The sequence below is a fragment of the Aedes aegypti genome, chromosome 2 (genome assembly GCF_002204515.2).
Source record: "Aedes aegypti strain LVP_AGWG chromosome 2, AaegL5.0 Primary Assembly, whole genome shotgun sequence".
Lineage (NCBI taxonomy): Eukaryota > Metazoa > Arthropoda > Insecta > Diptera > Culicidae > Aedes > Aedes aegypti.
Window position 1 is genome coordinate 155,190,905 of NC_035108.1, and position 13,393 is coordinate 155,204,297.

Sequence of the window (13,393 nt, forward strand, 5' to 3'; positions counted from 1 at the left end):
GATCTTGTTTGACATTCACTTTTTCGACAAAAATGCCAGAGGGCATTTAGTTTTAACACTGGGGTTGTTCCTATCTGACATTTCGGAAGGGACACGGAAAACAAAATATACCCAACATTTGAGTTTAAACCAAAGGGTGTGACAAAATCTCAAAAAAATGTTTTTTGTACTTAAACCAATGAAAATTATTTAAAAATTAAGTTATAATGTGTTTCTGCCCTAAACTTAAGCGTTTGGTACTAAAATTGAGTCAGGGCTTTAGGACCCTATTGATTGTTTTGTTGAACCAAAATTTTAGTTGGTTTTCCACCATATTCGGATTATCCCGAACTTTTGAAAACTTTGTGAGAATACTATGAGGGAAATTTCTTTCGTTTCTATCTATTCAACAATTCCATCTTGTGTTTCGCTAACTCTTTTAATTTATGCTTTCTTTTTATAGGATGCAAGTAATAATCTCTATTTTTAGGTTAAGCGATCCTAAGTATCATGTGTGTTTTTTGCTTTATGATCGGAAGAGTAAATTAACTCTGCCGAGTTTTCAACTATCACTAAAATGTAGCAGCTTTGAGGCTGATGAAAATTTAGTTTTGCTTTCTTTTCTTCCAATTTCAAAGGAGGTAAAGAGTACTAACTACAGTTTAATTGTACAAGTGAAAAGTCTATACGTGGATTATGCGCCAATCTTCTATCCTATATCGCTCCCATTTTTTTAGTGTCATCAATGTTGAAACAATTAAAAACCTCTAATTTGTTACCCTTATAGTTGTGACTTTCTAAGTTTCACTTCTTTAAACAGCTTTATATGGCATGCATCATCTAAGTAACTCGTGGATCCCTTTTTAAGTGCTTTGCGTTCTATCTTCGTTTGCTCTTGGAGCAGTTTCTTCTTCTCATAAATATCGACAAAAATACTCTCATCTCTATGTTTCTTTCCTTGTATGAGTTTACTTTCCTGCTACAGTTCCTGAATTCTTTCCAACGATAAGCTTCTCGTTACCTTACTTTTTGCACCGTTTCGATTTTCTGCATATTCTTTTTATGGTTCTGAAATCAAATGAATTTTCTTTGTTGTACAGGGGCGGGGGTACACTTGTAAGTAATACTGATCACAGATTGTTGCACATCCTTTCAGATTTTTTTTTGTTAAGTTTGTCTTCAACAATGTTATTATATTAACGTTTGGACACTTTGAAGTTCTGTTGGTAATAGGAAAATATTACTAATCTACATATGATGAATGGAAATCTACTTTTTTTAATATAAATTTAATTGTTCTACTCAACTTTTCATTTTGATTTTGTCTAATTTTGATTTTTTTGTATGAATTTCATTCGAAGGGAAAATTTAGCGTAGAGAAAGTATCAATTTTATTTGAAATTTATTGTTTCTATTCAATGGTGTTATCCTAGTCATGTGACTAATAAAACACATTCGTAGAAAAATATAAGTATAGACTCTAACCGCTCAACCTCACTAAATTTGTGTGCACGATGAGTAACTGGTAAACATTTAACAAAAATTTATTGTACTTCATAGAAGTTTCGTCCGATCGAGCTGTTCTGAAAACAATGTATAATATGCATGGACGAATTGATTTTGCATTCTTAATTTTGCACTAATTCTACCATACAAGTTGTAAATAAGTGAAACAATCGTGACGAATAACGTGTTCCGGCTTTTTCAAACATAATAAACGTCGCAAAATCAATACACAATACAGATTGGATTGGTTTATGTTGGTTGCACTTTTCACCTAATACTACGCTGCTTAAGTTCTTAAGCAGGAATTGGCGCTTGTTCGTAGAAGTCAGGTTCATCTTCGGCTCCTTCGTTGGGTTGGCTGCCGTCCAGCTGTAAGATATGAGATAAATTGTTAGTAAAACAGTGCATTATAATTTTCATGTGCAAAAATCAAAGCAAGAACCACTGAAAAGTTGCATTTTTTAGCAAAGAGTAAAATTGTTGCCATCAAAAGTGATTTGAGAGCATGTCAAGAGTGGAACGAGCCTTTGTCAAGAATGAGTATAATGTGGTTTCTCGATTGTGAGAAAAGAGGAATGAGAGTGATGGGAAAGATCGATGAAGAGTGCCAGAGAGTGACAGACATGAAGAGTGTCTCCAGAAGCAGTATTCAAATCACACGACGGTGATGGCGGTTCAAGATCAAACCGAAAATATCTAAATTTCTTACCGCTCGGAGTTCCAATGGGCTGAAAATTCTTTCCATCTGCTTCCTGATTGGCACCATCATGATGAGGAAGAACGGGAACGCCAAAGAGAAGGCCGATGACTTGACGGCCCACAACATGGCCAAGGCAAGAATCTGCACCGCCGTAAAGATGTGCATCTTCCAGGAAGGCACCCGACGCACAAACGGCACCTGCGGGTGATGCTTTACGGGCATGAAGAATAGTCGCAATCTGTGAATGAGAGAAAAGTAATAATAATAAGTCTTGATTGAATCAATCAAATGTATCCTGATAGCATTACCTTTCGAAGAATTGAACTCCACTCATGGAAGCGATACCCATGTACAGGAAAACGCCAAACAGCACGGACATAGGGATGAGTCGCAGAATGGGTGCCATAGTGACCGAAAGGCCCACCATCAGCGAAACGAAGAATCCGGAGATACGCTGCTCCTTAACGTCCGTAATGTGTGGAGATTCACCAGGTGCATGAGTTCTGTAATTAGAATTTGATTATAAGTTTGCTGTCAAACTGGGATTGATTTATTCAGACATTACCTAGACATGATAGTCACTGCGGAAACGTGTGTCACCGATCGTACGGTAGCAGCACAATGCCACGGCATTCCAAAGAATCCACACACCGTATTGAGGAAGCACAGCAGGACGATGTCCATGTGCAGACCCGATCCTTTCTTCAGTCCGCGTTCCGGTTTGTCTACGATCAGCTCGGAAATGTGGGTCTCCATGAAGATCAAGATGTATACCAACAGGGCAGGGATACCGGCCATGAATGGCATCCAGCTAGGGACTCCACCCAAAGGAATGATCCATCCTCGACGGGTTTCGTCACTCGGAGAAAGACCCTCCGGAACGCTGAGCTTTTCGGTGTATACTTGCGGAATCATATAATCGATGAGCACGAAGATAGCAATCGAGATTGGCACGCCGAAATCACCAAGGGCACGTCGAGCGTTACGTCCCAGGAAGTGAGAGTTTCTGAACAATTTCAGATAGTAAGCCAGCGAGAATGTTCCCAAGGTTAAAATTGTGCAGAATAAGGCTGTGTTTGGTTGATTCAATGGTCCAACGACATCCGATGGAGGCAGTAAGTTATCAGATAACGGTGCTACGGTGGCATTTGCAACTGCCGTCAGGCTTTCCGCTAGGAGGCCAACCGAAGAATCAATTGTTGAGTTGGATTCGCTTTCGAGCAATGGCTGCGGTGTGATGGTCAAGTTTTTGTATTGATACTCTGCCAAAAGAGGATGTCTGCCATAAACGTAGACCAGCTTCATAACAGTTTCAACGATATAGATCAATGTGATCAAAGCGGAAAAGATTTCTTGAGTGAATCGAGTGAATAGCCGTACGTAGACACTACCTTCAAAGGCAGACACAACTAAAGCAATAACGGCTAGCCAAATACCTACGTAGACTCGCACCGTCAAGAAACTGAAATTGTTTGAGATACAAAATTGATTGAGCGCTTCATCGAATAGCAATAGAGGACCAGTGGTACCGATGATGACCAACGGTTGACCGGAAAACAAATGAAACACAACGCCAACCATCGACGCAGATACCAAAGTTTCAGAAATTCCAATCAAATTGTGTGTTTTATCTGAGGCAAGACCTCCAAATGTAATGGCCGTTGATAAGGCAGCAAAGTACATGAATACAGTAGCTGCAAGAGTTTCCGTGTTCAATCCATCTTTAATATCGCTCTTATACATCGGATACCTCCTTTTAATATCATTTATGAGACCACCCCATAATCGGTGGGTCTTCTCCAAAGGATTTTTAGTAGGCTTTTTCCCATCTCCTTCAGCTGCCGCCAAAAGCTTCTTCTCCTCTTCACTGGTCAGTAGTGGCTGTTTGCTCTTGATCTTTTCATCGATTGCTTTCTTCTTTCTCAGTCGGATCATATCACTCTTGGCCTTCAGCTCGTCGAACGGCAACAAAGCCTGTCGTTCCCACTTGCCAGGTGGCAGCACAATCGAATCGTCCAAAAATTCATTAATAGCCGACAGTAAGTCCTTCCTATCGTCTGCCCTGTATGCAATATCATGGAAATGCTCGTTGGACATAAGTGTGGCAATTGATCGACCCACTTCATGGTAGTCCAGCTCGGCAGTCTTTGGTCCCAACAGAATGAACAGGAAACGTACCGGAATCGGCACCTCCGTAATACTAGGCATCGGAATACCCTCTGCCAAGCGGACAAAAGCGATCGTTGGTTGCTCCAGAAAGTCAACCGATCCTACCAGCACTGTTGTGGCTTCGGCACCTTCGGGTATACGCTTCAGGATCGATTCTTTCTGGGTGCGCATTTTGATGTCCTCCTGTGACGAGGTGTACGTTTCTTCGTGCATGTTGATCTTGGTCTCGCCATGTCCGTGGCCGTTAATCTCACTCGATGGCACAATTCGTGGCTTCTTGTCGTCCACGCTCTGGGGAGAGTTCGCAATGGAATGAAAATGGAAATGGGGAGTTATTATCATGAACTAACAATATATCAGTGAATAAAATTTAAAAGGCGTTTTTAATATACAATCACACGAAAGCAACCCATTATTCACATAATCAACAAAATTATCCAATTAAAACAAATAAAAAAACATCAAGCGTTTATCCGATTGACACAGCGAGCAGGCTGACAGATCATGCTTGAAGCAAAGATTTACAAAAATGAAAACGGAGGATAATTTAACAAATTTGAACTTGTAAGTTTACAGCGTTGTCTAAAACTGATGGTCCACGCTTATTTTTTTTGCGTATCATAAGGTTTACATAGAACATGGAACAAGTCGGCATAGAGGGGTTTTAAGAGAAGATACTAAAATGTAGGATTCAGAAGTAGATGATTATAGAAATATTTCGATGTCCATTGGTAAACAAATGTACTTATCCCGAGATGAACTAGCCCAGGGCTAAAAATCTCGTTAATAAAGATATAAAAAAAATGTACTTATTTCTACTTAAAACTTAACTATCAGATAAAAGGGCAAGTCGGATGTTTTACGTTATAGACTATTTTATTATTCATAAAGGAATCAACCTCAAGTTTCCGAAGACTACTATACTTCGGATTTCATTCCTTACATTGCAGAGTCCAAGGAAACTTTCAAAAACATTTATGGGTTGTACTCACACTGAGACTAACGGTTTATTCAGAATACATTTTAACATTTTTGTGTTTTAAAGATCTTTCAAGGGGCCGTCCCCTAGAATTTTTGCCACAAGATTATTCTTTCTTAAAAATATTTGTATTCTTGAACTAAATATCGGAGTTTCTTAACTAAATTCAAAATTGCCCTCAAATCGATCTCTTGGAACTAAGAATGTGATTCTGAAACTGAACTTAAAATGGTCATCAGTATTCAAAATGACCAGAATGGCTTCCGATGTTCATCTTTTGTCGAAAAAATACGACTTTTTTTTGGCATAGTATGAAAATCAACTTTTGAATACATTCCAAATATATTTAAATTTTATCAAAAATCACTGGTAAAATAGGAGGTGTACACTAGATTTTTGGCCGTGTATCTGGATTGGCCACCGGTATCCAAATTAATGTGGATGCCTTTGGAGGTGCAACTAATCGCAATACTGTTAAAATTTTGAGAATGATCAATTGAGTTAAAAGATATAAGCAACAGAGTGCAAAAAAGCGTCTGAAGGGGAGAATTTAAAAAGGACGATTAAAGCTCAAGCTGATTTGTACGATTCTGAGTGGAAGTTTTCTTTGCTGACATGGAGATAGTGTAACTATGCACTATTCCAGGCATAAAAGAGAAATTAACTGTAAAAATGCTAGTAAATCCATAAAGTTTAAAGTGTCAGAGCTAATTACCGTGAGAGTAAGAATCATGGTAAAGAATAACACAGCATAACGAAAAAAAAACATTTTTGTGTGTCTCAAGGATTAAATTATATGTCTCTAATAGATTTGGGGTCGCTGAATCTAATGTCGTTTTCAGAAATGTCCCTGCACGTCACAATCTTTAGCTACAGGTCGCCAAAGTTGTATAAAATAGTGGTTTAATTGTAGTTTACATGAAATTTTAAGTATGATTTATCAAACTTTTCTGTGATCTAATCCAAACATGCAAAATAGGGCTTCAACATTCATTTTAGATATAATTTGGTTGAAATTGCTCGATAAAATTTAGATTAAACGATTTTTTCAACGACATGTCGTTTCTCTTACATGGCAAAATACAATACTATTCTAAAACACCAAAAAATAACTTTTGAGTATCGATAGTATTATGAACTTTGTTGATAAGTACTTTTATACACTTCTTCTTCTCTTCTTTCTGGCGTTACGTCCCCACTGGGAAAGAGCCTGCTTCTCAGCTTAGTGTTCTTATGAGCACTTCCACAGTTATTCACTGAGAGCTTACTATGCCAATGACCATTTTTGCATGTGTATATCGTGTGGCAGGTACGAAGATACTCTATGCCCTGGGAAGTCGAGAAAATTTCCAACCCGAAAAGATCCTCGACCGGTGGGATTCGAACCCACGACCCTCAGCTTGGTCATGCTTTTATACACATAAGGTTTGAATTCTGTAGCGGATTAAAGCAAATAAGCAAATATATTGCTTTACAAGCTGGCAAACTTGCATGCAAGTTGGCTGATATAGTCAAATTTTGCATTTTCAACAGCCAATATCTCAAAAACTAGACGTGCTATGATGTTTTTGAAAACGGCAATGGATTCAGCAAGCCTTAATTAAGTAAACAGCGGTATTTTGGTGTTTCAGACGAAAACATGTTCCGCAGTGTAATCCATCACTTCCTACAGGGATAGACCGCTTTATGAAAAAGTTCTGGAAGGTAATTGCTGTAACTTTAAAAGCCTCCTCACCTCATGGATGGTCCTGTTTGTTCTGTAAATACGACACTAATAATTCAAGAAATTTAATACTCTGGTGAGTCATTGTGTTGAGTGTTTTTTTTAATCAAGTTTGTTTTCCTAAATCCATTTAGGGTAAGCACTTCCGAGCGATAATTGAAAACTTTTTAAATCACTTCCATAAACCTTAAAAGAAACTAACTGTAAAATGCTAGTAGATCCAGAAAATTAAAGTGTCTGAGCGAATTACAGTAAGAGCAAGAATCATGATAAAGAATAAAAAAAAATAATATTGACAAAAACATGCTACTTCGAAAACTTGACAAATCACTTCCTACAGGGATGAACTGCTTTATGAAAAGTTCTGGAGGGTAATTACTGTATCTTTAAAAGCCTCCTCGCCTCATAGATGGCCCCGTTTTTTTTATAAATACGACATTAGCAATTCAAGGAATGTAATACTAGGGTGGGCCTTTGGGATACATTATTTTTGGTTATTCTCTTGAACACTGGAATGTTAGCAGAAAATAGTGATTTTGAAACAACTCATTACTATTTAATCCGCATAGGCATGAGTGAAAGCAAAAATACTAAAACCCTCACCGCTCAGCGACTTCTTAACGGATTCAAATGATTTTTTGTCAGTATACTGGCACACATATCTTGGTTCTAAAATTGGTCAGAGGAAGTCGGGAATATTCCTGTGGCTGGAATGATTTCGGTGGGTTACTGGGTCAAGTCGGTTGGAAACGGCTATTTTTTGGGACATGCCAAGTTATCTTTATTTGCAATGACATCCATTAAAATTTGCATAAATCATTGAGATCTGATATTCTCGGATGTGGCCACTCGGATCTAATACCCGGAAGAATTGGCTATAGATTTGTTGGATACTAAACCGTTTCATTTTTGAAAAGTAGAGATCAATCATAATAGTTCACAAAAATACGTGTGGCTTTTTTATCGTAAATCTGAGGCTTCTCGGAGACCCGAAAATGGTCATTTGTAGGATCAATCAAATGCAGGGCTTATGGTTATCCAATTCAATCGTTTCTCAAAAGGTTTACACTGATGCGATTTTCTTAAAGCTCCTTGACATAGTGACCACATTATAGCGAGCCGATTCCGGAAATTATCTGTGACTTGAAGTTTGCCTACCTCCAGGGGCCCGAACGCACAGCACCTTCTTTACCCGACCTAACCCATTTGACCCTCCGGAATAACTCCGGCCACAGGAACATTCCCGAGATCCTCTAGTCACTTTTCATAACTAGTGATGTGGACGAGTATACTGACAAAAATGATTGAAATCCGTTATGCATTCGCAGTGAGAGAGTTTTAGTTGTTTTTTTTTCACTCCTTTACGGGTTAAATTGGATTCATTGTTAGTGTATTTAAATTTCTTGGAACCTTTTCCTTGGAACATGGATTCCAGTTGATTGGGACCTCGAATGGAGTAAAAAAAAACTTCGATGTGGTGTAGTACGGTACATTTTCTATGTTCTCATATAACGGATGACCCACCCTAATGTTTATGCTACTTAGAGGAACAGAACAAAATAGAATGGAAAATTGATGAGAAGCGATTTCTTTTTTCATGGGGAGCGATAACAAACTTTTTATCAAACGTACTGTTAAAAAGACATTAACACGGAGTAAGGAAAAGTCGACTCTTTTGAACAAAACAAGCAAACAAGAGTAGGATAGAAAATTTAAAACTTTTGTATAATCTACCATGGGAAAAACTTTTGTGGGAATACTTATGTGAAGGGTGAGAAAATGAATCAAGTTAGACAGGCAGCATAGAAACAAACCAAAAAAATGTAGCGCGATGTAATCTAAAAAGAATGTTTCTCTAGATTTCAGTTTAGTGTCAGTGAGGCACGGTCATTACTTCATTAACAACTGTCAGCGAGATAGGTGAGTTTCGTCGCATACCAACGGCACTCGTGACCGTGGTAATGGCCACCGGAAGTGCACAGCTACTGTCCTGACTTTCGCTGCGCTTGTGCCGCTGGTGCTGCTGGTGATGTTGCGAACTATTAAAGGGGTGATGATGGACACTACCACCCGATGTACTCCCACTGCTCGGTTGTCTTTGGACCGTATGCCGCTGATGGCCATTGTTCTGATGTTGTTTAGATGCTAAACTAGGGCTATAGTTGGGATGATGCAATGAGGGAGGGCTAAGAGTGTAGCTTTGCGTGGGACTTACGAACGAGTTAAGTCTCCGGACGCCAACAATTACCTCACCATTGCCATCCTCGGCTCTTAAGGATAGCGACTTTAAAATACGAAGGATTAAAGGTTGTTATCGGTAAGCAAAGTCCGTTCCATTTGTTCGTAACCAGAAAGAGAGTGGAATGGGATCATTAATTGTACGAACATGGTCTGAATGGTTTGATATGTGGCGGACTTGTATAATGTCTTACGAATGACGAGATGAGTACAAAGGCTTGAGAGTAGGCGTACAATGGAGTTGATGGTGGTAACAGTGATTAGTGGAGATAAATTTGCTTCAGATTCGGTATGTTGGATAGCTACTCTAGAATGTGAAACTTGCTTAATGGATAAGATGAATTGCATTATCATGAGTACAATGCTTAAAAACATGGTTCCATCGACATAAGCACTGGCGTTAAAATACATATATATTTATACACACATCACTTTTTACAACGGATCAAAGGATACCCAAACGAAACAAACCAACCATTCAACAATGAAGTAAGATACAACATGTTTCCCCACGTGGAACAATAATTTTCAAGGCACAGTGCACGATTATTTCCACTCAAGAAGCTTGACGGTCAGTGTTTGCTTTTATTCTCAGGTGAAGACAGAGAAACATTCATCAGAAAAACAACTTTTTGAAGACGTTCACTTTTCTGAGTCAGTAACAGTTGCCTTCCCTAGAATATATTCCCATTCCTAGGCCCGAACACAAACACGTTTCACGACGCTCTTCACATTTAACACGCTAATCTACATGCTTTTTTTTTTATTTTGGAACGGGGACGTTCGCGTATGTACAGTGTGTTAGATTTACCAATTGACTAGATTGCTGATTTTCGATATAAAATATTAAATGCTCCATGCTTCGATCGTGAATTCTAAATGCGAGATGCTAAAATAAAAGATATATAATAAAGATAGAGAGAAAAGAAAATAGGAAGTTTGAAGAAAAGAAATGCGATAGCGGATAGATAAAAAGCAGAATGAATAAGAAGATGGAAAAAAAATTGTCGAAAATAAAGAAGGAATGAAATTGAGATTGATGATTCAATGTCGCTATATACACTATTTGAATTGGTATTGAATATGTGTTATTCAACCGGTAATATACTAAAAACTAGTGAATCTGTTTAGATTGAGTGATCCGATTGAAATTCTAAAATTCATATTAAAAATTCCAAAATATGTTTCTAAGTAAATTTTGCATTAAACGAGTTTGGTTTCTGCAATTAGTGCATATCTCTTTGCAGATAAAAGGTATTCGAACATTTACACAAACATGAATGACAACCCATTAGGGTAATCATCCTTCTGAGTTGATGCCCATCGGAATGTGACTTCCAACTAATTAATATAATTACTGACGGGCGGAAAGGCAGTTACATTTGCTTGCGGCAAAGCATAGAACACATTTGCATTCATACATGATTAGATGTCATATAAACCTAAACGGGTTTTAGTAGACACACCCAACCGCAAGCTCATCTTTCACGTTTGGCGTATGTAGAACTATTTTTAGTGAGTGGTTTATTTTCTGTATTTTTACCGATTACGGCGGTGTGGGAATGATTGACGTTTTACGTGACTTTGTAGGACCGGTTGTAATCAAACTTAGATATTCAATATCAATTACATGTGAGTACGGGCTCTTCTACAGGGGTGAATATATACACATCTACATGCTGCTACCGCTATTACAGTCGAATAAGTATATCCAATCATTTGATGATAATTGAACTATTCTCGCTATACACACATACTATGAATATGATAATTATATAATAATCAAAATTGCTTTTTGAGGCTTACACTTTGAAAACTTGAATAGGAATTAAATGTTAAATAGAAAACTGCTAGTGTTTTCTATTAACTTCCTACATCAACAAAAAAACTCATGAAACTTTAACAATAGCAATATTTAATGAGCTTTTGAACCTAAGTTCAATGCAAGTTGATGAAAATCCAAAATCAGGCAAACTTTTGTGGAATTATTCTAGAACAAACTAAGTGACATATTTAGATCGAATTTGGATAAAATATTCCTTTGAATCTATTGAAATGTATCAGACCACCCCTTTCCTAATAGGTTTATCCCTTTTTGTTTTAAATAAATCATAATTCGTGTTTTGACAAATATTTTTTTATTTTTTTTTTTACCATTGGAACTCATAGATATAGAAAAAAGGCCTTCTGCGACAAAATACATTGGAATAATTTGTACTATATGGGATCGTACACAAATTATGTCACGCTAAATAGGAAAATTTTGACCCCCTCCCTTCCCCTTGTCACGCTTTTTGTATGAGACCTTTAACAATTTTATATGGCTTGTCACGCTATGTCATTTTGAAATTCAAGGTGGACATTGATTTTTGGCATCTTCTTGGTCCCGTCTCGTAAATATCCAGAATCCATAATGGTTTCTAGTTATTCCCTCAAATCGAAAATTTCAAAATGGCGGGATTGTCAGCGTTGGTCGTCAGGTAGGAGCGTAAGATGGAATTTTCGGAGTGCATAAAGAGGAAGCGTGAATTAGAATTTAGAGCGTAAAAAGAGGTTTGGCTGTGGAATTAAATTCTATTTTCGTGTTGCGAACTCCCAAAGCGCGAAAAATAATGATAATAAATTCCATAACACATAAAATATATATGTAATAATTACAGGTTCAAATCCCACCTAACTGTTGCTCTTATATTAAATTGTATTTGACAAAATAATATAATTTCGCATTATGTATTCTATGTATTTGGTAAAAAAACTAGCCTCATTTGACGTATTTTTAAGTTCAAATTCCATCAAATTCACGTCATTTCATGAACCATGAAATTTACGTCATATGTAATATTAGTTTTTTTTAGTGTGTAGTTACAATTGATAGATCAAATGAATAGAAAATTGCTTAGTAGGGTGGGCCATAATCTTCGTAGCACAACCAAACTCCCTCCCCTCAAAAAGACAACGTGAAAATTTTGACAGTTATTGTTAAAGTCTAATGGGGCTCCACAAGCTTAGAATTTGTATGACAAAATCGAGAAAATTGGTATGTTCCAAGTACATTTGAAGCCATGAATTTCTTTCTTTAGTGACTTGAAGACTTTATCCCGATCAATAGAGAAGAATCTGCATTAAACAGGATGTTTGAATATAACTTGTTTTTCTTCTAAAGAGTTGCCTAACTTGTTTTTTCTTTCTCCACGGTTCTTTTTGTTCGAATCTAAAACGGAAGAAATTCATCAATTGCAGCGTCATCTATGGCTGAACTGTAATTGGAACAGTCTTTCTTATTCATTTGATTGATTTTTCCCATATAAATTTCCTGCTCATTGGGGCCTGCTTAGACTTGATGGTTTCCGCTTAATCTTCACAGTAGATTCTAGCGTTCCAAATGGAAAAATTTGAGAAGTTACTTATTTTTATTAAATTTATTTTGTTTTTATATAAAAACTGAGCACTTTAATGCTAAGCCAATATTTTACTGAAACCTATATCCACGTCTTCAAGTGTAAGCCTAATCATGCTGTAGGGAACCAAACATCTCTACTACTTTGTAATCAAATGTTTGGTGAAGCAGCATCATGCGATTTGCATTTTTTGTAATAGATCCTAGGAAGAAGCATCCATTTGGTACGTCACGCAAGTATATTTTTTGAACATCCTGTCACGTTATCCTATCTCTAATAAGAGCGTGACGTACCTTATAGGATGAAACATTTGAAACTCAATCTACATGATGTATGTTTCGATAAGTTTCAATTCATGTTGAATGAGAAAATGAAACTGTTTGTGTGTGTATGTGCTCGGAATGATTCGATTGTCGATGACAGAATGATCGGATACCGAATGAATATGTACACTATTGTTCATTGAGAAGGATATTTATGGTATATGCACATTGTTATGTTTCGCAAAGGCAGAAGCTAGAATTGTGAGTCTCTTACCTGTAAGCTACTGTAGCTGCTGTACTTCCGCTTTGGTCCGAAATGGAATCCACCGTGCGAGTGTTCGTTCACGTGACGATGTCTGAGCAACAAAGCTCGCATAATCGTAGGTTTGTCATCCTCGTGGATCAGCTCGTCGATGACCATCTGTTTAATGGAAATCA

The 13,393-nt window shown here is 37.4% G+C and overlaps 1 protein-coding gene across 11 annotated transcripts in view; it reads right to left on the reverse strand.

The window, feature by feature from the left end:
* Positions 1 to 399: 399 nt before the first annotated feature.
* LOC5569585 (anion exchange protein 3) overlaps positions 400 to 13,393 on the reverse strand; it is a 212,460-nt gene continuing 199,466 nt past the window's right edge. For 6 of the 11 annotated variants that reach the window (XM_021842861.1, XM_021842862.1, XM_021842860.1 and 3 more), the window contains 6 exons: positions 13,230 to 13,376; positions 8,951 to 9,340; positions 2,751 to 4,645; positions 2,494 to 2,688; positions 2,195 to 2,423; positions 400 to 1,854 (listed from right to left, as the gene is read on the reverse strand). In XM_021842861.1, the coding sequence (XP_021698553.1) occupies positions 1,780 to 1,854; positions 2,195 to 2,423; positions 2,494 to 2,688; positions 2,751 to 4,645; positions 8,951 to 9,340; positions 13,230 to 13,376 (2,931 nt within the window). In that variant the 3' untranslated portion in view covers positions 400 to 1,779. Of the gene's footprint in view, positions 1,855 to 2,194; positions 2,424 to 2,493; positions 2,689 to 2,750; positions 4,646 to 8,950; positions 9,341 to 10,105; positions 10,184 to 13,229; positions 13,377 to 13,393 lie in introns of all 11 variants that reach the window. The other 5 variants (XM_021842869.1, XM_021842868.1, XM_021842866.1 and 2 more) reach the window with 5 other exon arrangements.